We start from the raw sequence: 22,699 nt of genomic DNA, 5'->3' as shown, positions 1-22,699 counted from the left end.
TATATGAGACCCCTGCTTTTGAATTGAACCCTAATTATCATAATCCCTTTGCAGAACATTCATTCTTAGCAGTGTGTGTTGCTCATAGCTATGCAGACCATGACAATTGGATCATCACCCTCAGAGAGCACATTCCCTCTGCTCGAAATGTTGATTCGCCTGCTCCTCATATGCTGCCTGACTGGCTGAGCTTGTCCAGCACCATACTCTTCGACCCACATACCTCTTCAATCGAGAGCAAATTTTCCAAACCATAGACAACAGATGGCTTCAGTGTTTGATTTCTGGTCTGCAACAAGTTGGATGATTTCATGTGAGCCCAACTGATATTATAACTCATGGAAAATTCACAGAATGCTGAACAATCCCGAACTTAAGAACAGGTGTATTCCATTTGTTATACTGAAAAAAGTTAACTCCGTATTATCAGTACATAAGAACATTAACCTAGTCTTCAGACAGATTAATTCTTGACCTAAAAAATAAACAAATCACAACTTAGTATAGCCAGATGTACATTTTTATTCATACAAGCAAAAAATGATGTAACAGTCTTCAAAAAGTAAATGCATGGATAAGCCAAGAAATACCGGAACAAGATCAGGGTTCTGATCAGAAAACACACACTTGCCCACCAACTCTAAGTTTAAAGTAAATACGAAACACGATCACATTAGAAAAAGGCAAGAGAAAATTGCACATCAATAACAAGGCTCATTATATAAACATCTGACAGTTTACATTAAATCCTCCAGCATAAAATATTGCAGACTGTTGTCTCCCATTCACTTCTGGTAACAAAAATATTTGCTATTCCAGGTTCTAAATCATTATCCCATTTTGCACTGGTATGAAATTTTAGATCGAAGCAGCTTTATTATACATACATCAGCCCTTGAAAAATATAGCAGCAACTTAAATACTTTAAGGTATATATTGTAGTACAAGAATTCACAGTGTGCATTTGTATTTCAACAGAATGTTCATCCTAAAATCTATTTTCAAAGTATTCTCAGCATAGATTTTTCCAGGGCTGATCATGCTTTGTTATTCCAGGTTGAATAATTCATCTGTATATGGTATAAATTTTGCCAGATTTGTAACTGAGCTGATTGTTTGGGTGGAAATTATGTGTCTTATTCTTGTTGCAATAATCTCGATGATAAACAGTCCTGCAAACTTCACAGGAGACCTTTGAACAGTTCATACAAGTAAACTTTGCACCAGATTTATCACAAAATCCACAGCGCAATGTGCTGGTTTCCTTGGAACTGGGTAAGTGCTCTTGATACTGGGATGTGACAGAAAATGCACATTTCTCTTTCAGAGGTGAACTCATAGAAAGATCATTCTGGACAGAGCATGAGCGGGATAAGATACCCATGTCTCTTGGACATTCATGTCTACAAGAGTAAAGTGAACACTCTCCAGCGTTACGATGGCATTGGTTACAAAAAGGCTCATTAGATTTTTGGCAAGTTATGAGACCACTGGATATTCCACACATTTGGCACTTCAATGCAATCGTGTTAGATACACTTTCTTTGGTAAGATGTGCTGTTTCATGATACATGCCTCTTAGATCATTATTTTTGATCAATCTTGCACTGTGGCCAGTTGTGTCTGTCCATCTCGGTGTTAAAGTGCTTCGAGAATCTTCAGCTGTGTAAAGATCCAAGTCATCACCAAGTGCATGGAAAGATGTATTAAAACTGTTTTCTACTCTCCAATTGTCATTAACAGATTGGAAGTATTCCTCTGACCCTAAACGAGGAGAGCTTGATATAGCAAGAAGTGAAGGTGTAGGACGACAAATCTCATCAGTCATTTCATCAAACGAAGAACCATAAACAGTCTCTTTCTTGTGATGTACAGGCGTCAAATGAACTTTACTTAACTGCTTTCCCAAATGATTTTCATCACTATCTAAAAATGAAGGTGGCTTGTACATAAGCTGCTTCATGCTACTGTTTGTTAACCGTTCACCATCTGATCTTCGAAAGTCCATTTGTGTCACTGATGTATGCAAATCTTCCATTAGTCTCCGTTGTCTTTTCATTACATCAATGCAACCTCTCACATCCTCTGCATTGTTCTTTCGTTCTTCAACTACATTAAGCTCCGAATAGCCCTTATCTTTTATTTGTGAACAGATTTCAAGTAAATTCTCACATTCAATTTTAGCCAGGAAGAGTTCAAAAGAAATCAATTTCACAAAGTTAGTGTTCACTTTGTTTTTCAGTTCAAATGTTTCTTTTTCAAGGTGGTATCCTATCTGATATAGGATATTCCAAATGTCTTCTTCACACAATGCAGATTTGATATAGTAGACAAAATGGCCTGTGAAGGTCTAGAACAGAAAGAAAATTTCAATAATTCACATTCTTAGCATTTCTCACATGCATTCTTTCCCTACATTGTCAGTGTAATTCCTACAGCTTCCTTAACAGGGAAACGAAGTTGACAGAATTTGGATACTCAAATAATTAAGCCAGCCATGAATTTTAAACTGGAACTCAGCTGACAACTTGAGGGTTGCGACTGCTAAACATTTAGCAATTGTAAAATGTTTTAATTCATTCATTGTAGACATAAACAGCATTTTAAAAATAAATTAGGAATCCATAAAAATTTCAAAGAGCTTTTCACCATGCTAATTCATGTTTTAAACAAAGCATGGCCAATAGAAAAAACTTTTACAAGTTAAAATCAAAAAAATAATTTGGGCAGAAGGCTTTACTTGTAGAACATAAACAGTGCACTCTATTTTAGTATATTTCATATATCACACTTATCTTTCTTTCGATTCCCAATCAGTAAAATATTTTAATAAATATTTCCATGTTTTCAACAACACTCAATAAATTCAAGATAATTGATTTCACATAAGCCTTCCTGTATTGAAATCATAAGTAATGTTCCATGCAACTCTACCTTGCTTTTCTGCTCAGAAGCTTTGAAGTTGAGTTCCTTAGAATTTAGGCAACATCGTTTTGACGAACAAAGAAGTCAGTAGCCAGAAAATGTACACCATAAAGCATGATTGAAAGAGAAGAGCCAATAAACAACAATGTGCATTTATATATGTGATGAAAAGTGTGTAATTTATATTTCTCATTTTTGGAATTTGAATTTCAAAATAAAAAACTGTTGGTAACTTCTGGGGTGGGTTTTATTTTGCAAAGACAAGTTCAGAGAATCGTTCTGAAACAATCGGAGGCGGATTGCAGGCCCCAGATGTTAATACTGTTGAGTTCATGACAGGTAGTATAAATGTGTAACCATTACATTTGTTTCCAATTCAGAAAAATCTAGAGATAAACATTTTTTTTTCTAAATTTACTTCAGAAAACACAAGAGGAAAGTTCAAAAGTCTTTCAGGTCAGTTCAGAAAATACAAGGGTTGAGTTTAGAAGCAAATTTAGTTTCCCTCCTTCAACAAATCAACCAATTCATCAGAAGGGCTTAATTTGGAAGTCTTCCAAACAAGGGGAGTCTGGTTAGAAATCTGCAGGTTATTAAAATGGAGAAAATTAAGCTCTCAAATTTGAGACAAGTTCACATCAGCAGACTTGGGAAGAATTCAAATTATCTTCACAATCCACAGAAAAGAAGCTGTAAGCAGTCAGCTAAGTTTAAACTTGAAGACTTGTGATCGGAGTATAATTAGATAGTTCTAGAAAACTGACTGAGATGTTGATTTGCTGTTTTAAGATCTTTGTCTTCTACATTTAGTTTTTACTGCTTTAATGTAATAAACAGGTTTTGTTGTTGAAGAATATATGCAGCATTATTTGAATATGTCTGTGGATAGCCACCACATTACCCAACTAATAAACAAACTCTATCAAGCTAAGTTTATTTTGGTATCTGACTTGTCCAGAGAAAAGACAAATCTAATGTGGCAAATCAGTAGTTGGGAATTTTAATAATATGATAGCATTTTTAGCTCTGGATTGATTCAAATTCATTTAGGGAATAGAAGGCAGCCATTCAGCCCACTGACGCTATGATGGCTCTCCATAGACTGGATTGCAGTCAGTCCTATTTCTCCACTCTATCCCCATTGTGCTGAAAGTTTATTTCCTTCAAGTACATATTCAATTTTCTTTCAAAATTATTGTTTGTCTCTGCTTCTACTTCCTTTGTGGACAGCACGTTCTAGGATACCAAGTGACATAGTGAGTAATATTGATCTGGAACAGACTGCTCAGAGTTGAGTGGAAGCACAAGTGATCAGGATTGCTAAAGCTGTGCAATGCTTCAACTAAACCAAGGAAATTAAATCTTTAGTAACAGCAGAAGCCAGAAATGATTGCTTTAGGTTTCCTTGTATTCAACTGAAAGTAATTCTATTTTTCAAACTTGGATCTTTATTCTTTACAGAAAGCCTTGTGATCTTTCTTGTCTGTGCTAATCTCATATTCCTTTTAAGAGCTAATTGTACAAAATCCTTTCATTTTATTATCTCCTTTAGATCATTATTGAATATATTTGTTAGCTAAAAGTACTGCAGGATCACTTTGAGCAAAGCTTTCCTATTATGACAAATGTTCCCCTTTATACATTTAGTCCATACTTTAAGACTAAAGCCGGTTTTCTATTTAGTTACAATGGAATTCATTATATATGCTATGCACGTGCCTTTTCTCACTTTTGAAAATCTCCATCAAATTCACGACAGCACAAGAGAGTGAAGGCCAAATTGTTCCAGTTCCTTCTTGTTTCTCACAAATATCACCTTGCTAAAACAGTGTTGCACCTTTCTCTTATGCATAAAGAGTACAAGAATACAGTATTCCAGACTACACAGAACTATCATTTTGTAGGAGTCACTGATTTTTTTTCAAAGAATCAATTCCTTGATAAAGAGAAACAAAATAGTGAAGCAAACAGAAAATGCTAGAAATGCACAGTAGCATTTGTGGAAGAGAAACAGTTAATATTTCAGTTTGAAGACCTCCCGGTTGAATGGAAATACAATTGACTTGAAACATTAACAAATCTTCTCTCGACACATGCTACTTGATCTCTTTATATAAATCCCATTTGTCTTAATGGATTTTCATCTCAATCCTGATCATCTTTTAAAAGGCATAATAAAATTACAACGTTAAATCCTATTGCTCTGCCACTGTATTCATAATAAACATCATTTAACAAAATTTACATTCTAGCATGTCCAAAATGCATTACATCACGCTTTTTCTGTATTAATTTAGTTTAGTTTACAGTGTGGAAACAGGCCTTTCAGCCCAACAAGTCCACACCGACCCGCTGAGGCGCAACCCTTCCATACCCCTACATTTACCCCTTACCTAACACTACAGGCAATTTAGCATGGCCAATTCACCTTACCTGCACATCTTTGGACTGTGGGAGGAAACCGGAGCACCCGGAGGAAATCCACGCAGACACGGGGAGAACGGGCAAACTCCACACAGTCACCTGAGGCGGGAATTGAACCCGGGAATTGAACCCATATTCTGTATTAATTTACATTATGGACGACACGGTGGCACAGTGGTTAGCACTGCTGCCTCACAGCGCCAGAGACCCGGGTTCAATTCCTGCCTCAGGCGACTGACTGTGTGGAGTTTGCACATTCTCCCCGTGTCTGCGTGGGTTTCCTCCGGGTGCTCCAGTTTCTTCCCACAGTCCAAAAATGTGCAGGTTTGGTGAATTGGCCATGCTAAATTGCCTGTAGTGTTAGGTGCAGGGGTAAAATGTAGGAGAATGGGTCTGAATGGGTGCGCTTCGGCGGGTCGGTGTGGACTTGTTGGGCCGAAGGGCCTGTTTCCACACTAAGTAATCTAATCTAACCTAAAAATATTTGCTCTTGATATCACAAAGTAATAGCATGCAGATGCAGCCTGTTGATTACATGATATCTGTTATTCAGAGAGATGCTGAACATAAGAACATTATGCTTCAGTTATATAGGGCATTGGTGAGACATCTCAAATATTGTGGGAAGTTTTGGTTTCCTTATTTAAGGAAGGATACAGTGCATTGCAAATGGTTCAGAGGTGGTTTACTAGATTGATACCTGGAGTGAGTGGATTGGCTTACGAGGATAAATTGGATATGCTGGGTTTGTTTCCATAATCTAGAAGAGTGATGAGTGACTTGATTGTAAGAAACTGGATGGTCTTGACAAGGTGAACATGGAAAGGATGTTTCGTCTTGTGGGCGAGTCCATAATTAGGGGACACCTGTACTAAAATTTGAGGTCACTCTTGCAGCACAAAAGGGGAGGAGCATTTCCTCAGAGGATTTGCAGTTCTCTGTTCAGAAGGCAGGGTGATTAAATATTTTTAAGGCACAAGTACATTGTTAGTGAAAGCAATCAAAGGTTGTTCAGGTAGATAGCTAATCTGTCTTTTCAAATACTATGATCTTATCAAATGACACAGCAGACTTGATTGAATGAATGGTGTATTTTTCTTTCTATTTCATATGTCTGTACAATACTGGGCATGAAAGAAATGACCATATTCTTGGCTTGTCAGCATTTGCAGCTGCAGTGAAATACTACAACACTCAAATACACTGTTGCAAATAATGGAGAGAAATAGGGCAAGTAACTTCATTGTCATCAAATCGCCTACCAAGAATAGCCTAAGGTCTACTATTGACCAGAAACAGAAAAGAACCAGCCACATAAATACTATAGGCTAAGACCAGGTCAGAGATTTGGAATTCTGCAGGAATCTGCAAAGTAATGCAGATAGGTTGAGTGAGTGGACAAAACTTAGCAGATGACGTTTACTATAGGAAAGTGAGGTAATGCACTTTGGTAGGAAAGAAGAAAAGATAATTACCTAAAAAGTGAGACTCCAAAAACAAAAGGACAGCAGAGAACATTTTTGTGGTTGAAACTCGCAAATATAGAGAGCAAGCATAGGCCATTCAAGTTGAGCCTTGCTCCTCCATTTTATATGATAATACCCTAATCCTGCCTTTCCCATATCCCTTTGATCCCTTTAGCCACAAGAGCTATAGTCCACCTTTTTCTTGAGACCACAATGTTTTGGCCACTTCCTGTGCTAGTGAATTCCACAGACTCACCACTCTCTGGATGAAGGAATGATTCCTCATTTCAGTCCTCAAAGGTTTATCCCTTATCCTTAATCTATAACCCCTAGTTTTAGACTGCTCCACTATTAGAAACATTCTTCCTGCATCGAACCTGTTTAGTCCTATTTGAATTTTATAGGCTTCTATTAGACCTCCCTCATTCAACTGAACTCCAGTGGATACAATCAGTCCTTCCATCTCAGAAATCACTTTGGTAAACCTTTGCTGGACTCCCTCTATAGCAAGAGCATCCTTCTTGATAAAATGACCAAAACTACACACAATGTTCCAGGTATAGCCTCAACAATGCACTGTATAGTTAGAAAAAGACATCCTTGCTCCTGCACTCAAATCCTCTTGCTATGAAGGTCAACATACGGTTTGCCTTCTTTCGTGCTTGCTGTATCTGCACACTTACTATCAGCGACTGGTGCAGGAGAAGAACTAGATCTCGCTAAATGTTCACCTGATTCTACAGCTAGCCAGTCAAATAATAATCTGCTTCCTATATTTGCTACAAAAGTGGATAATCTCACATTTATACTATACTGTACCTGTTATACATTTGCCCACTCACTCAACCTATCCAAATCTCACTGTTACATCTCTGCATCCTTCTCAGTTCACCCTTACACCTTGCTTTGTCTCTTCTGCAAATATTGAGATATTACATTTACTACCCTGATCTAAATCATTAACCAGGATGTCAAGTGAAATGGACTGAAAGACTTGGGACACTGGCAGAAGAGTTTTGCATGATCTTGCACATAGATTAATCTAATTAGTGATAAATCAATTTTACAATATAATAATATATTTTCCCCAAATATAATATAGGACCTTTAAAAACCTAAAGCATTTCAAGGCTTTTGTTATAAAGCAAAAGTATACAATAGGCCACATATACGCAGGCAAACAAACAATCAAAACTCAGATTTATTTTAATGGGCATTGCAAAGAAAGAAGGGCAGAAAAGCTTAGGGAATTCCAGAACTTAAGAGCTCGCCATGTCACATCCTGCTAATCAGGAAAAGGTCCAATTATGCAAACACTCTTTTCTGCCCACCAATTTTTCATCCACGATAATACGTTACCCTCTACATTATGAGCTCCAACCTTTTGCAATAATCTTTTATATGGTTTATCACAAAGATTTTGTGACCAGGAGGAGATTACAGAGATGGGAATGGGCAAGGTCCTGGTCATATTTGTAGATAGAGTTGGGAATCTTGAAATTGAAGGTATTGCTTATCTAGGAGTCAATTAGGTCAGCCAGTAGAGGGGAAATAGATTAATGCACTCAGTGCAAGTGAGAATAGTTGAAATTTGGATTACAGTTTTATGGCTGGTAGAACTTGGGAGGCTACAGAAATAATAAAGGAGAAAGGGAGGACTGCAGATGCTGGATCAGAGTCGAAAAGTGTGGTCCTGAAAATGCACAGGTCAGGCAGCATCAGAGGAGATGGAGAATCGACATTTTGGGCATAAGCCCTCCTGAAAGGCTTTTTGACTATAGAAATAATAAGCCAAAGATCGATCTTTCACTTAAAATTTGAAGTAAGAGGAGCTTGAACATTGGACCTCAAATAAAAAGAACTCCAAGTCTTCATATTTCCAGCAATAGCCCCCAAAAAAGGAACAATGGACAGTATTCCAAATGCACCTTGCAGTATGCAATCAAGATATAAAAAGTGGAAGGTTGCAAATGACTCATTGGGTTGAATATAGCTGATTCAGGCCGGACCAAAGGACTAGCCACACTACCATACATCAAGAACATCTCTGAAATGACAGCCAGACTACTGCGACCACTAGGACTCATAACCGCACACAAACCAACAGCCACTCTCAGACAACAACTCACCAGAACGAAGGACCCGATACCCAGCATGAGCAAAACTTATGTAGTGTATAAAATACCATGCAGGAACGCCACAAAACACTATATAGGACAAACAGGAAGACAGCTAACGATCCGCATCCACGAACATCAACTAGCCACGAAACGACACGACCAGCTATCCCTAGTAGCCACACACGCAGACGACAAGCAACATGAATTTGACTGGGACAACACTACCATTATAGGGCAAGCCAAACAAAGAACAGCCAGGGAATTCCTAGAAGCATGGCACTCATCCACAAACTCCATCAACAAACACATAGACCTGGACCCAATATACCGGCCACTACAGCGGACAGCTGAAACTGACAACCGGAAGCGGCAGGGACAGGCCACTATAAATGCCAGAGGAAACACCACAGAAGCGCTTCACAGGAGGCTCCCAAGCACTGAGAATGTCACCAAGACAGGGGACGAAACGTTTGCAACAAAAACTTCCAGCTTGGCGAAGAGAACCACAGCAACGAGCACCCGAGCTACAAATCTTCTCACAAACTTTGAATCAGCTATATTCAGTCCAGTCCACATTTAGGTACTCTCATCTGTGTGCTGGAGAAATTAACTAATGTTCCTGCTCCTCATTTTTATACTGTGCTCCCTAATGGACAAAGTACATGAGATGAGAACAAGATCAGGCTTTATGATGCCCTCCATGGACAAAACTAAAAGTATAGGAAATTGCAGCCCATTTAAGTTTGGATAAAACTTTTTTTTTAATTGCCTATTCCTAACTGCTTTCAAGAAGATGGTGATGAATGTCCTTTAACTATCATTGAACAATTTGAACCAGAAATGACAAAAGAATGACAATAAGTTTCCAACTCAGGATGATGCATAACTCCCATACATGTTACCTTGGCCTTCAAGGTGGTAAAAGTCAAAAAAGTGTCGAGAAATGCTGATAAAGAAACTTTGACAATTATTTCAGTGTATCTTATAGTTTGTGCATCCACTGCAGATAATTTTTTTTTTGGCAGCAGGAGTGCATGTTAAGATTATGCCAATCAAACTCTGCTGGATGGCATTGCTGGAGTACTGTTGGAATTGCATTCATTCCAGCAAGCACAGAGTATTTAGTCATACTCTTGACTTGTGCTAGAGATGATAGAAATGCTTGGGGGGAAATCACGTGATGATCCACTCACTTCAGAATACAAACCTCCTAGTAGTCATAACATTCTCAACTAGATCAGTTTCTGTTCAATGGCAACTCGGATGGTGAAGCTTATGACAACTGTAATACTGTTAAAGATATAGGGGAGGTAGTTAGACTTTCGCTTGTTGGAAATAGTCTGGCATTAACTGGCAGAAATCATGATTAGCACTTATAAACACAAGCATAAACATTGTCCTGATGTGCGGCATGTAAGCACTGACTCATTGAAGTAATTATAAATGGAACTCTGTATACCCTTCAACAGACATCCCATTTCTTACTTCATGATATAGGGAAGCTTTGCAATGGAGCTAAATGGTTGAACCTACAATACCGACCTGAGGAACACATGTAGCATTGTTCTGAAGCAGTGATAATTCGCTCAAACAACCACTTTCATTTGTGCTAGATATTACTCCTGTCAATGATGAGTTTCCCTCTCACTTCTGATTTTCTTAACTTCAAGTTTACTTTAAATCCTTGTCGGTTTAGGAATACACCTGATCAATTATCACCATGTTGGCTAGATGTCACTAATGCAGTTGTGCTGGATGTGTTAGCTAAGAGGCAAAAACTAGTTCTGGGCCAGAGGTCTACATCACAAAAGTCAAAATGCAGTCATAGTCCACAGTACATGTTGTATCCAGTGCACTTTTTATATCATATGCAATTGATCAAATTGGCCAAAGAGTTGTATCTATGATGGTGGATGCTTTAGGATACAGCCGAGGTGGACCTTACACTTTGACACTGTTGGTTGCAGATGGTTGCAAACAGTTCAGCTATGTCTTTCAAACTCAGGTGGTAAAATCTATCATTGAGTATGGGGACGTTGTAGAGCACACTCCATTCGTTACTGTTTCCCAAGTGTCCAACACTATCCATAAACGACATGGCAGGATTACAGAGCTTTGATCTAATTCACTGGTTGTGGAATCACTTTACTTATTATTCATTAAACGGGACTCCCAGCAAAAGATAGACTTTGCCTCTTTATCCTTTTCAACTGATTGGCAGCCTTTGGCAGTTGACCATATAAATCCTCCTCCAACATCTCTCCATTGAATGGGATTGACCTCATCTCTCAAATTTTATAGAGAATATTATCTGCAATGATGTTTTCCTGCTCCCAAACCATTACTTTCTGGTGTCCCCCAAAAGATCTATCCCCAATACCTCACACTTCTCACCAATATGTTGTCCTTTGACAACATTATCCAAAAGCATAGCATTAGTTTTGACTTGTATGGTAAATGACAAACAGCTGAACATCTATCACCTCTCAACTCCTCTGCTGATGCCAAAATGATCAGATTGCTTATCTGATGTTCAGTACTGGATAAGCAGAAATGCCCTTCAATTAAATATTGGAAAGACCGAAACCATGGTTTTCAGTTTTAACATTTCAGAACCAAGCATAGATTTCTCTCCCACAGATGCTGCCAGACCTGGAGTTTTTCCAGCATTTTCTGTTTTTATTTCTGATCTCCAGTATCCACAGTTCTTCCTTTTTTCCCCCCATAGTTTTCAGTTCTCCACTCCAAAGCTATGGTCTCCATTCATCTCCCTGGCAATTGAACTTCTAATCATGCAATTATTCCATCACTAAGATCAAATATTTCCACTTCCATGACATCACCCAATTTCACCTGTCTCAGTTCATCTCCTGCTGAAACTCTAGTTCATACTTTAAAATCTCTATACTTGAATATTCCAAAGGTGGGTTTCTTAGAGTTTCCACAAACATAGAAGTCCTCTGAATTTCTGCTGCTTGTGTTATAGCTCTCAGCTAGTTCCCCGAACACTCAAGTTGCCTTGACTCTGGGTCTCTGAAATTCTCTCTCTACACCTCTCCATCTCACTTTCTTGCTTTCCACTTTTAAGATACTCCTTAAAAACCAGACTCTGACTAGGTCATGGAGTCACAGCATACAAACAGACCTTCAGTCTTAGTCCATGCCGATCATGTTACCAAATCAAACTATGCCCACTTGCCTCCATTTGGCCCATATCCATCTAAAACCTTCCAATTTTCATGTACTTATCCAAATGTCTTTTGAATGTTGTAAGTACCTTGCAACTTCCTCTGGCAGTTGATTCCACATGCAAACCACTCAAAAACGTTGCCCCTCATATCCTTTGTAAATTTTTCTCCTCTCATCTTAAAAAATTGGCCCCCTAGTTTTGAAATTGCCCACACTCAGCAAAAGACAGCTGCGATGACTCAACTCTACAACTCTGGCAGGATTGGTAAATCTCTACTGAACCCTCTTCAGCTTAGTAATATCTTTCTATAACAGGGAGACCAGAAATCCAGAAGAGACCTCAATGTCCTGTACAACCTCAACAAAACATCTCAACTCCTATACTCAAAAGGTCTCAGCAATGAAAGGAAGCATGCTAAATGCACTCTTAACCACCCTATTTACACGTGATGCAAACTTCAAAGACCGATGTATCTGAACCCCTCAGTTTCTGTTGAACAACATTACCCAAGGCCCTACTTTTAATTCTATAACTCTTGCCTTTGTTTTACCAAAATGCAATACCTCGCATTTATCCAAATTAAACTCTACACGCTTCAGCCCATTGACCCAATTGATCAAAATCTTTTTAATTTTCGATAACCTTCCTTATTGTCGACCACAACACTAACCTTGGGGTCATCTACAAATCTTTTCTGAACTCTCTCCAAATATCTCCTCCTGTGACCTAGTGTCATTTTTGTTTTATAAAACTTCTGGGAAGTACTTGGGATCATTTACAATATTGAAGGTGCTTTGAAAGTAGATGTTTGTTTTTTCACAACTAAGCTAACGATAATGAGAAACTGGACTTGACATGAAGCTAAACAAACAAAGATCACAGAACACCAAACCCCAACCCCTACTTTCACAAGGACTAGAGCATCAAAAAGTTAAGCAACTTCACGAATGATTTAGGTTAATGGATTTTATTCTGTTTCATTTTGAATCTGTACACTGCAGTACAGTTTTCACTTCAAATTAACAGTCAGACGAGAGTCTTTAAAAGCACTTCTGTTGGCAGGGGTGATACATCCCATTACTAATGTCTCTTTCCCAAGGATTATTTCAGGCTGCAACGTGAAATAATCTTTTCCAAAAAGATTTGGAAATTTTTTTGGAAAAGATTATTTCACATTGCATCCTGAAGCTAATTTTCACCTTACCTAGCACAAGGACACCAAGGTTCCTGCACCCCTTAAATCATTTAACAGCACAAGCCAAATATTTAATAGTGAAATCTTTTTTACTCTTTAATGACTGTTACATTGGCCTAAAAAGTCCCGCGTCTACTGCCATTATATTAATACTCAGGCTGACCGATTCCTGTTGAATACAAAATCAGTTTGTATTAAGTTAAATATCATGTGCAATACTAGTGGATTTTGATGGGTTTAAGTTCTTTGAAAATACTGCAGTTTGTGTAGCATCAACACTTCAAATATAAAAACCATATTATCATGTTTGTTTCATGTAGCCTCACTACAGAAAATATTCTACTTTGACTTAAAATTCTTTAAAGATTTGAATGTAAGAAAATTCCTTAATTAAAGACATCTGCTGCTTAAGATAGTATTTTTGATGCAAATGATAGCTATTTCTCTTTCCACATGATACACTAAGACGTGTCTCGAGAAACATTATAAATATCCTGAAGCAAAATACAGTGGAAGCTAGAAAATAGACATAAAATAAAAAATAAATGCTGGAAATTCTCAGCAAGTCTGACAGCATTTGTGAGGGAAACAAGGTTCATGTTTCAGGAGGTGACTTTTCATTAGCTGGAATGTTACCTCTGCTTCTCTCTTGACAGATTGTACCAGAGTACTTCCTGGATTTCCTACTTTCATTATAAATATCCTGCAATGTACACATACAAAGCAAATATGGAAATAAGCATTAAAAAAAATCCACACAGCAACAAGCGATTTCATTAAGGGAAAAAAAATGAATTATCTCAAATTCGTTCACTGTTTCTGAACAATTACCAATATATTTATTCGAATTTAGTTTGATGTATAACCTATGTTCCATTCAAGCTTCAATGTGTGAAGTAGTCTACTGTACCTTTATTGTTTTAAATTCTTTTTTCCAGGGATACAGAAAGAGATTAGTGCAGAAGGTTTCCAGAATTCCAAACGCAGTCAGAAGCGCACTTAAACTTGATGTTCTGACCATCCTCAAAGCATTCTCCACTATATCATAAAATCTAAACACCTTAAATCTTTCACTGGAGTCCTGGCGATATAAATCGAGTAAGGAGGTAGCTGTCTTCTTAATGCCTGCATCATCAACCGCATGATCCTTTTCATTCAATTTTAATTCACAAATCTGTACATATTTCCGAAACAAAGTGTCTCTGATTTTATTGGTATCCATTAGGAATTTGTGTGGAAACAATTCACCACATGTCCACAGCGTTCCTGTTTTCAACTGGGAAGTAGTTTTTAAGACTACAATCAATGATGCCAGGGAAAGTGACACTTACCTATGAATTAAAAAGAAACAGAAGAAATTAGAAATTAAATTGAAAAAAATTTATGAAACAACAAGTCATCAAAACTGGACACCAAATTTATATAAGGAAATGAAAATGGTACATACAGTTGAGGTTATGCTTTAAAATTTATGAATTACTCATTGCAAAGCTACAAAAGTAAAATTCCCCTCTCAAAGGGGAAATAGCAAAAAAAAATTAAAGGAACATGCAATTAAAGTTTTGCGGCTAAGCCATATTTAAATAATCAGTGAAAATCTATTTCAAAAGGAGCTGAATAAGAGAATGGTGAATTGGAATTTAAATATTTAAAACTAACTTTCTTGTAATTAAGACATAATATTCTGGAAATTCCATTCTAGTAAGAACAGAAGAGAATTTAACAAATTCTCAAAAATAGTCAGTGAGGGTTAAAAAAAGACTCTGCTAGTAAACATACCAAAACTAGGCAATTTCCATCTGACTTAAATGGAAAACCCAAACTTATATAGTGTGGCATGTTTTCTTGGTGCTTGCTTTTCTCAAAGAAAAAGTGCCAAATGTTTTAATATGATGTGGTATGCATCTGAAAATGTATCAGTTAAATGGAATACAAATACATCAATGTATTTTTAAAGCAAAAATCCCAGTCCTGAACCAAGCCTACTGCAATCATTACTTTCATAAACAAAGCTGACTGCATAAGGAATAAGCAAATGCAGAAAATGGCTAGATTTCATCTCAGATTTGAGGTCTAAAAGAATGCAAGAATGGGAGGAAGGGGGTAAGGAGTAATTGATAGGTATGGCTAGAGCCCAAAGCGAGGGAAGAACAGCTGGACAGACAAAGGGGTTGATAACAATCTAGTTGGGAGGGTGAGTAGCTGTTAACGGAGACTGTTTGTGGCTAAAAATGTGTAGTATGTAATGGCAGACTATGGGATAATTAGGCCTGTTGCGTGTGGTAGGGGGATAGGACATGGAGGAGTTCAGGCCCTAAAATGATTGAACTTAATATTGAGTCCAGAGGACTGCAGGGTCGCCAAGTAGAAAATGAGGTGTTGTCCTTCCAACTTGTGCCGACCTTCTCTGGAGCACTGCAGCAAGCCTGAGACAGATGTTGGCTAGGAAACAGGGTGGTGGGTTAAAGAGGCGGGCAACTGGAAGCTCAGGGTCTTTTTCTGCAGGCAGAATATACACATAGATTGGGTGACTGCTTCACAGAGTATGCTTCGTTTCCCCAATGTACAGTGGACCACATTTTCAGCAGTAGACTAGGATTGAGAGAAGTGGAGGTAGAGCAATGCTTCTTCTGGCAGGTATGTTTGGGCCCTTGGATACAGAGGAGCACAGAGGTGGGCAGGTGTTACACCTTATGGGGTTATGATGAGTGAAGGAAGAGTGGCAGAGTGTCCCCAAGGGAACGACCCCTGCGGAAGGCAGACAAGGGATGGGAGGGGAATGTGGGTCAGGAGGTGGCATCTCACTGGAGGTGCCTGAAATAGCAGTGGATGATCTTCTGGATGTGTATGCTAATGGGATGGAAGGCAAGGACAAGGTGAATGTTGTTGCGGAAGGGAAGAGAGGGGGTGAGGGCAGAAGTGCTGGAGATGGGTCAGACCTAGTTGACAACAGTGCTGGGGAATCCTCAGTTGAGGAAGGTGGTGGACATTTCATGAGGTCGAAGTTGGCCTCATTAAAGCATATGCAACGGAGTGGGAAGTATAGGAGAATGGAATGGAGTCTTTAAAGGAAATAGGGTACAAGAATGCATAGTTCAGGCAGCTGTGGGAGTTGGTGGGTTTATCATGGATATTATTGGCCAGTCTATCTCCAGAAATGGAAACAGAGATGCCAAGGAAGGGGAGGGAGGAGTCAGAGATAGACCAGGTGAAAGTGAGGGTGGAGTGGAAATTGGAAGCAAAATTGATTAACCTTTCCATTTCCAGACAAGAGAAAGAAGCAGCACCAATGATATCATCAATATATCGAATAAGGAATTGTAGGTGGAGCCAGAATAGGAGTGGAACAAGGAATGTTCCACATACCTCACAAAAGAGATAGGCATAACTGGGACCATAGTATTCATACCACAAGCATGTAGAATTTATCTTCTGTGCCAAATATTTTTGATTTTATTTAAAAACAATTGAGCCTCCAATGCATAAATATGATGGCTTATATATTGAAGTAATCATCACTTCGTGCATCTTCCAGCTGAACTATGTATAAATGTAGTCAACACATGTAAGTGGAATACAAAAATAGTACCAGTCTGCACACTCAATTTAAGATTTGTTACAGTTGGTTTACATTTTGTACCACATTTAGCAATTAATGAGAGTTAAGGGAAAAGTGTAGGTATTCTCTTTGAAGAGAGAGGTGTAATCTCTCAACTTTCAATTTGTTACCATCAAGGACAATGTACTTTGCATGTTGCTCATCACAGACAATACACTCAATTACAAAATTTTACCTGAAGTATAATTTATTCAAGTTACTTAGTAAGATGTTTCTCTCACGTCAGTATGAAAGACATTTCAAACAAATGAAAAATTAGATTCGATTTCTTAAACTGATGTCATCATTTTTGAAACAGCACAAAATCAGCTATTGACTGCTGGTTTCTCAGACCCTGACTATCTCCTCATTGGGCATTTAGACTAATTCCCATAGCAATAGCCTTAAACGTCAGGGATATTTACCAACAAAACAGTACAAATTTATTGCAGACCATCTTGTGAGCAGTTTCCCAACGCGATTCTAGTTGGTTACCAAATTACACAAATATACGCATCTATCTCAATATCTTGTAGTATGATTAACACTCGCCTATCTGGTAGAACAGGAACACCAAAACCAGACTCTGCGAATTCATATTCAACAGGTTAAATACGGCCTCAGAAAGCAGGACTCGGTGCTTCAAAGATTAACAAGATGTTAATTTGAAATCTGATCCTCCATCATATTACAGACGCTGCGTACCAACTTCCCAAATGCTCGGTTTAGCACTGCGTTTAGCTGATGTTCTTTCTAAAACCAAAGCTGCGTCAAAGACTGCACTGATCATGGCCTTTCTGCATCTCTAGCTAATATAAAAATATCTTGTTGGCTCCCACACTGCGTCATGGCGATATCATACAGGCCCACCGCTACTTGAGCTACACTCTAATGAGACGCCGCCATCTTTGGTTCATCAATCAGCACTTACAGTTCAATCAGAAATATTTCAGCTCCGTCACGATTTCTATCTTACTCGCCATCACGCAGACCGTGTTTTACAGCGATGCTGACGGGCGGACAGAGATGACAGATGTATCAGGCACACTCACCTTCTACCAGATCCCACCCTCCCCCACAGCCCAGAGAACCCTGCACCTGCTCGCCCTCTGATTGGCTCTCATCAGTTTCCGGATCAGCGAGCTGCGGAGACCGTTGAAGCTCGGACCCGGCGCCTGCGCATTATACAGCTCGGACTCGGCGCCTGCGCATATCGCTGACGTTAGCCTGAAAGCGGAGGTGGGCCTGCGCTCAACTGACAGCCCTTCGTTCAATTTTTGGTCAGTTTCTAATTTTGGTTTGAAGAGTTGATTAAGACTTCAGTTGGTATTTAATTTTAATTTATTGGAGAGTTTATTTGTCACAAGTGGGTGGCTATGAGGGAACGCTGTCCTTTATAGTATTGACTGGAAATATAAAGTTATGACAGTGAGTCAAATATACGCTAGCACATAATGAATATCTCTTCAATCCCTTTTCACTCATTATTTGATGCAAAGATTAGGGCCTGCTTTACACACTTCATTGTTCACAATGGTGCTTTATGCTTTTATATGATCTGAGCAACTTGTGTTAAAGGGTGTGTACAATAACTAAATATTGCTGCTTAATTCAGGTGTTAATGTTTTTGCCATTTTATGATGTGAACTAATTGGCACAGATATTACCCTTGTTTAAGATGTCATGAGATCATGAAAGACAGTATAGAAACGTTAATTATTTTCTTTCTGTTTGTGTATTTCCCATGTGCTCTTACGTGCACTTTATCAGGGCCATTCTTCTGCGTCCCCTTCCTGTGCAAGAATATTAGAGGTATAGCGATGTACAGCCTGGAAACAGACCCTTCAGTCCATGCTGACCAGATATCCTAAATTAATCTAGTCCCATTTGCCAGCATTTGGCCCATATCCCTCTGAACCCTTCCTGTTTATATAACCATACAGATGCCTTTTAAATGCTGTAATTGTACCAGCCTCTCTCGCTTCCTCTGGCAGCTCGTTCCATTCACGTGACACTCTCTGCATAAAGAACTTGTCCCTTAGGTACCTTTTAAATCTTTCCCTTCTTGCCCTAAACCTATGCCCTCTAGTTCTGGACAATCCCAACCCTTGGGAGAAGATTTGTAGCTCAGGTACTCCTATACAATGTATTCGCCAAAAACGGATACCCCCGCAATTTCATCATCAGATGCCTAAAGGAAAGACAATGAAATGAGGACATGCCACAACCCAAAGGACTAGCCACACTACCATACATCAAAACATTTCTGAACTGACAGCCAGACTACTGCGACCACTAGGACTCATAACAGCCCACAAACCAACAATTCACCAGGACGAAGGACCCGATACCCAGCATGAGCAAAACCAATGTAGTGTACAAAGTCCCATGCAAGGACTGCATAAAACACTACATAGGACAAACAGGAAGACAGCTAACGGTCTGCATCCATGAACACCAACTAGCCACGAAACAACATGACCAGCTATCCTTAGTAGCCACACATTCAGATGACAAGCAACATGAGTTCGACTGGGACAACACTACTATTATAGGACAAGCCAAACAGAGAACAGCCAGGGAATTCCTAGAGGCATGGCACTCATTCACAGAGTCAATCAATAAGCACATCGACCTGGACCCAATATACCGGCCACTGCAGCGGACAGCTGGAACTGACAACCGGAAGCAGCAGGTACAAATCACTATAAATGCCGGAGGAAACATCACCGAAGCGCTTCACAGGAGGCTCCCAAGCACTGAGGATGTCACCGAGACGGGACGAAACGTCTGCAACACAAATTCCCAGCTCGGCGAACAGAACCACAACAATCCCAACCCTTGTCTATTTATCCTTTCCATGCCCCCCATGATTTTATAAACCTCTATGAGGTAATCCCTCAGCCTTCAACACTCCAGGGAAAACAGCCCCAGCCTATTCAGCCTCTCCCTATAGCTCAAATCCTCCAACCCAGGCAACATCCTTGTAAATCGTTTCTGAATCGTTAAAGTTCCACAACATCCTTCTGATAGGAAGGAGATCAGAATTGCACACAATATTCCAAAAGTGGCCTAACCAACATCCTGTACAGCCGCAACATGACATCTCAACTCCTGTACTCGATGCTCTGACCAATAAAGGAAAGCATACCAAACGCCGCCTTCGCTATCCAATCTAACTGTGACTCTACTTTCAAGGAGCTGTGAACCTGCACTCCAAGGTCTTTTTGTTCAGCAACACTCCCTAGGACCTTACCGTTAAGTGTATAAGTCCTGCTAAGATTTGCTTTCCCAAAATGCAGCACGTCGCATGAAAATATGGTGGTAATGGTAGGGGATTTTAACTTTCCAAGCATAGTCTGGGACTGCCATAGTGTTAAGGGTTTAGATAGAGAGGAATTTGTCAAGTTTGTACAAAAACGTTATCTGATTCAGTATGTGGATTTACCTACTAGAAAATTAGATTACTTACAGTGTGGAAACAGGCCCAACAAGTCCACACCGCCCCGCCGAAGCGCAACCCACCCATACACCTACATTTACCCCTTACCTAACACTACGGGCAATTTAGCATGGCCAATTCACCTGACCTGCACATCTTTGGACTGTGGGAGGAAACTGGAGCACCCGGAGGAAACCCACGCAGACACGGGGAGAACGTGCAAACTCCACACAGTCCGTCGCCTGAGGCGGGAATTGAACCCGGGTCTCTGGCGATGTGAGGCAGCAGTGCTAACCACCGTACCGCCCACAGTGAGAACTTGACCTACTCTTGGGAAAAAGGTAGGGCAAGTGACAGATGTCAGTAGGGAGCACTTTGGGGCTAGTGACTAATTCTATTAGTTTTAAAATAGTGATGGAAAAGGTTAGACAGAATCTAAAAGTTAAAATTCTAAATTGTGTCCTTTAAACAAAGTTCCCCTCCAACATTGTCAGATGCCAGCATTTCCAGTGGCCTCTGGCACCCGTGTTTGACCCGATTAATTGGAATGAATAGTCTATCTGTATTTTCCCCAACCACCATTGAATATCTTTCTTGAAGAGTCAAAGGCTTCAGATGCATTGCTCATTACCAGAATAATCCACTTACTCTGAGCATGAAATCATCCATCTCAGTGCTCTAGACTGCAGACTTCTGCGCAGAATTACTTGAGTATCTACCTTCTATTATCTCAGAGTCATGAAATGATCTACAAAGTCTGACATGCCCTGCTCAATACTAAAATACCTTTGACCACTTTCCAGTGTTCCTAATTTCCAAGGTAATTCCTTTCCATCCTTGGATTTAGTTTCCTAACTGTCAACTGAACCTGTATATTTTCTTATGAGGATCCTGATGTAGGAGTCCAAAGTCCTTCAGGGTTTCAGATTTCTGAAGCCTTTCCCTGTTTAGAAAATAGTCTACACCTCTATTCTTCCTACCAAAATGTACAACCTCACACTTTGCCACATCTGTGTCTACCCACCTAACCTGTTCAAGTCCTTCTGCATTCTCCCTGCTTCCTCAACACTTACCTATCTTTGGCCATCTTCAACAATGCCCTCAGTTCCTTTATCCAAATTGTTAATGTATAAGGTGAATAGTTGTAGTCCCAACACAGAACTCTGCAGTACTTCACTAGTCGATGGCTGCCATCCTGAAAAAGACCCCTTTATCCCTATTTTCTGCCTATCAGCTAATCCTCTGTCCATGCCAGTACCTTGCCGCTAACACCATGGGTTCTTATCTTATTTAGCAGCCTCTTGTATGGCACCTTGTCAAAGATCTTCTAGAAATCCAAATAGATCCTGTCCACTGGCTCTCCTTTGTGTAACTTGGTTCTTACTTCCTTAATGAATTCTAACAGATTTGTCAGGCATGACCTCTCCTTGATGAAGCCATGCACCTCTAAATACCCTGCAATCTCATCCTTAACAATGGACTCTAAAATCTTACCAACTACCGACATTAGGCTAACCAGCTTATAGTTTCCTGTCTTCTGCCTCCTTCTCTTCTTAAACAGGAGTGTTACATTAGCCATTTCACAGTCCTCTGGAATCCTCTCTGATTCCAGGGATTCCTGAAAGATGATCACCAATGCTGCTACAATTTCCTCAGCTTTCCCCTTCAGAACTCTGGGATGTAGTCCATTTGGTGATTTATCTATCTTTTGACTTTTCAGCTACCCAAGTACTTTCACCTCAGTGATAGCTACTACACTCGCCTCTGCCCCCTGAGTTTCTTGAAGTTCTGGTATGTTGCTGGTGTCTTCTGCTGTGAAAACTGATACAAATCACCAATTCAGTTCCATCATAATTTCTTTGTTCCCCATTGCTACTTCTCCAGGCTCATTTTCCAGCAGTCCAGTATCCATGCTTGCCTCTCCTTTCTTTTAGATCTTTTGTGATCTTCTTTTATATTACTAGCTAGCTTACTATCATATTTCATCCTCTTCCCCTACTATTGCTTTTTTAGTTATCCTCTGCTGGTTTGTAAAGGTTTCCCAATCCTCTGGCTTCACACTAATCTTCACCACATTTTATGCTATTTCCTTTGCTTTTATGTTGTCCCAGACTTACCTTGTCAGCGATGGTTGGTTGCCCTCATCACTCCTTTAATATGTTTCGTCTTCCTTGGGATGAATTTCTGATGTCAGGATTGCTTTTGTGTATGAAATTGAGGGTTTGGTTAAGAAAAAGAAGGAAGCATATGTCAGGTATAGACAGGATAGATCGAGTGAATCCTTAGAAGAGTATAAAGGAAGTAGGAGTATCTTAAGGAGGGAAATCAGGAGGGCAAAA

The 22,699-nt window shown here is 39.4% G+C and overlaps 2 protein-coding genes across 4 annotated transcripts in view; one reads left to right on the top strand and one right to left on the bottom strand.

Annotated features, from left to right (window-relative positions):
* Positions 1-504: 504 nt before the first annotated feature.
* On the bottom strand, positions 505-17,986 carry spata2 (spermatogenesis associated 2). 2 transcript variants are annotated; one of them, XM_043710275.1, is made up of 3 exons: positions 17,971-17,986; positions 14,231-14,651; positions 505-2,350 (listed from the first exon to the last, which is right to left on the bottom strand). In XM_043710275.1, exons 2-3 carry the CDS (start codon positions 14,540-14,542, stop codon positions 1,067-1,069), a joined length of 1,596 nt encoding a protein of 531 aa, XP_043566210.1. In that variant the 5' UTR covers positions 14,543-14,651; positions 17,971-17,986; the 3' UTR covers positions 505-1,066. The 2 variants fall into 2 exon arrangements, with proteins under 2 accessions (XP_043566210.1, XP_043566209.1); XM_043710274.1 differs by having other exon boundaries at positions 17,850-17,984.
* Positions 17,987-18,097: 111 nt separating this feature from the next.
* Positions 18,098-22,699, top strand: part of LOC122560070 (E3 ubiquitin-protein ligase RNF114-like) — a 33,894-nt gene continuing 29,292 nt past the window's right edge. Inside the window, exon 1 of one of the 2 annotated variants that reach the window (XM_043710276.1) lies at positions 18,098-18,198. The gene's annotated coding sequence lies outside the window, so the exon portion shown is untranslated. Of the gene's footprint in view, positions 18,199-18,257; positions 18,347-22,699 lie in introns of those variants that run through there. The other variant, XM_043710277.1, reaches the window with a different exon arrangement.

Source organism: Chiloscyllium plagiosum, chromosome 20, assembly GCF_004010195.1.
Source record: "Chiloscyllium plagiosum isolate BGI_BamShark_2017 chromosome 20, ASM401019v2, whole genome shotgun sequence".
Taxonomy (NCBI): Eukaryota; Metazoa; Chordata; class Chondrichthyes; order Orectolobiformes; family Hemiscylliidae; genus Chiloscyllium; species Chiloscyllium plagiosum.
Note: the sequence above shows the minus strand (reverse complement) of the source record. Positions and strands in the feature narration are given on the sequence as shown.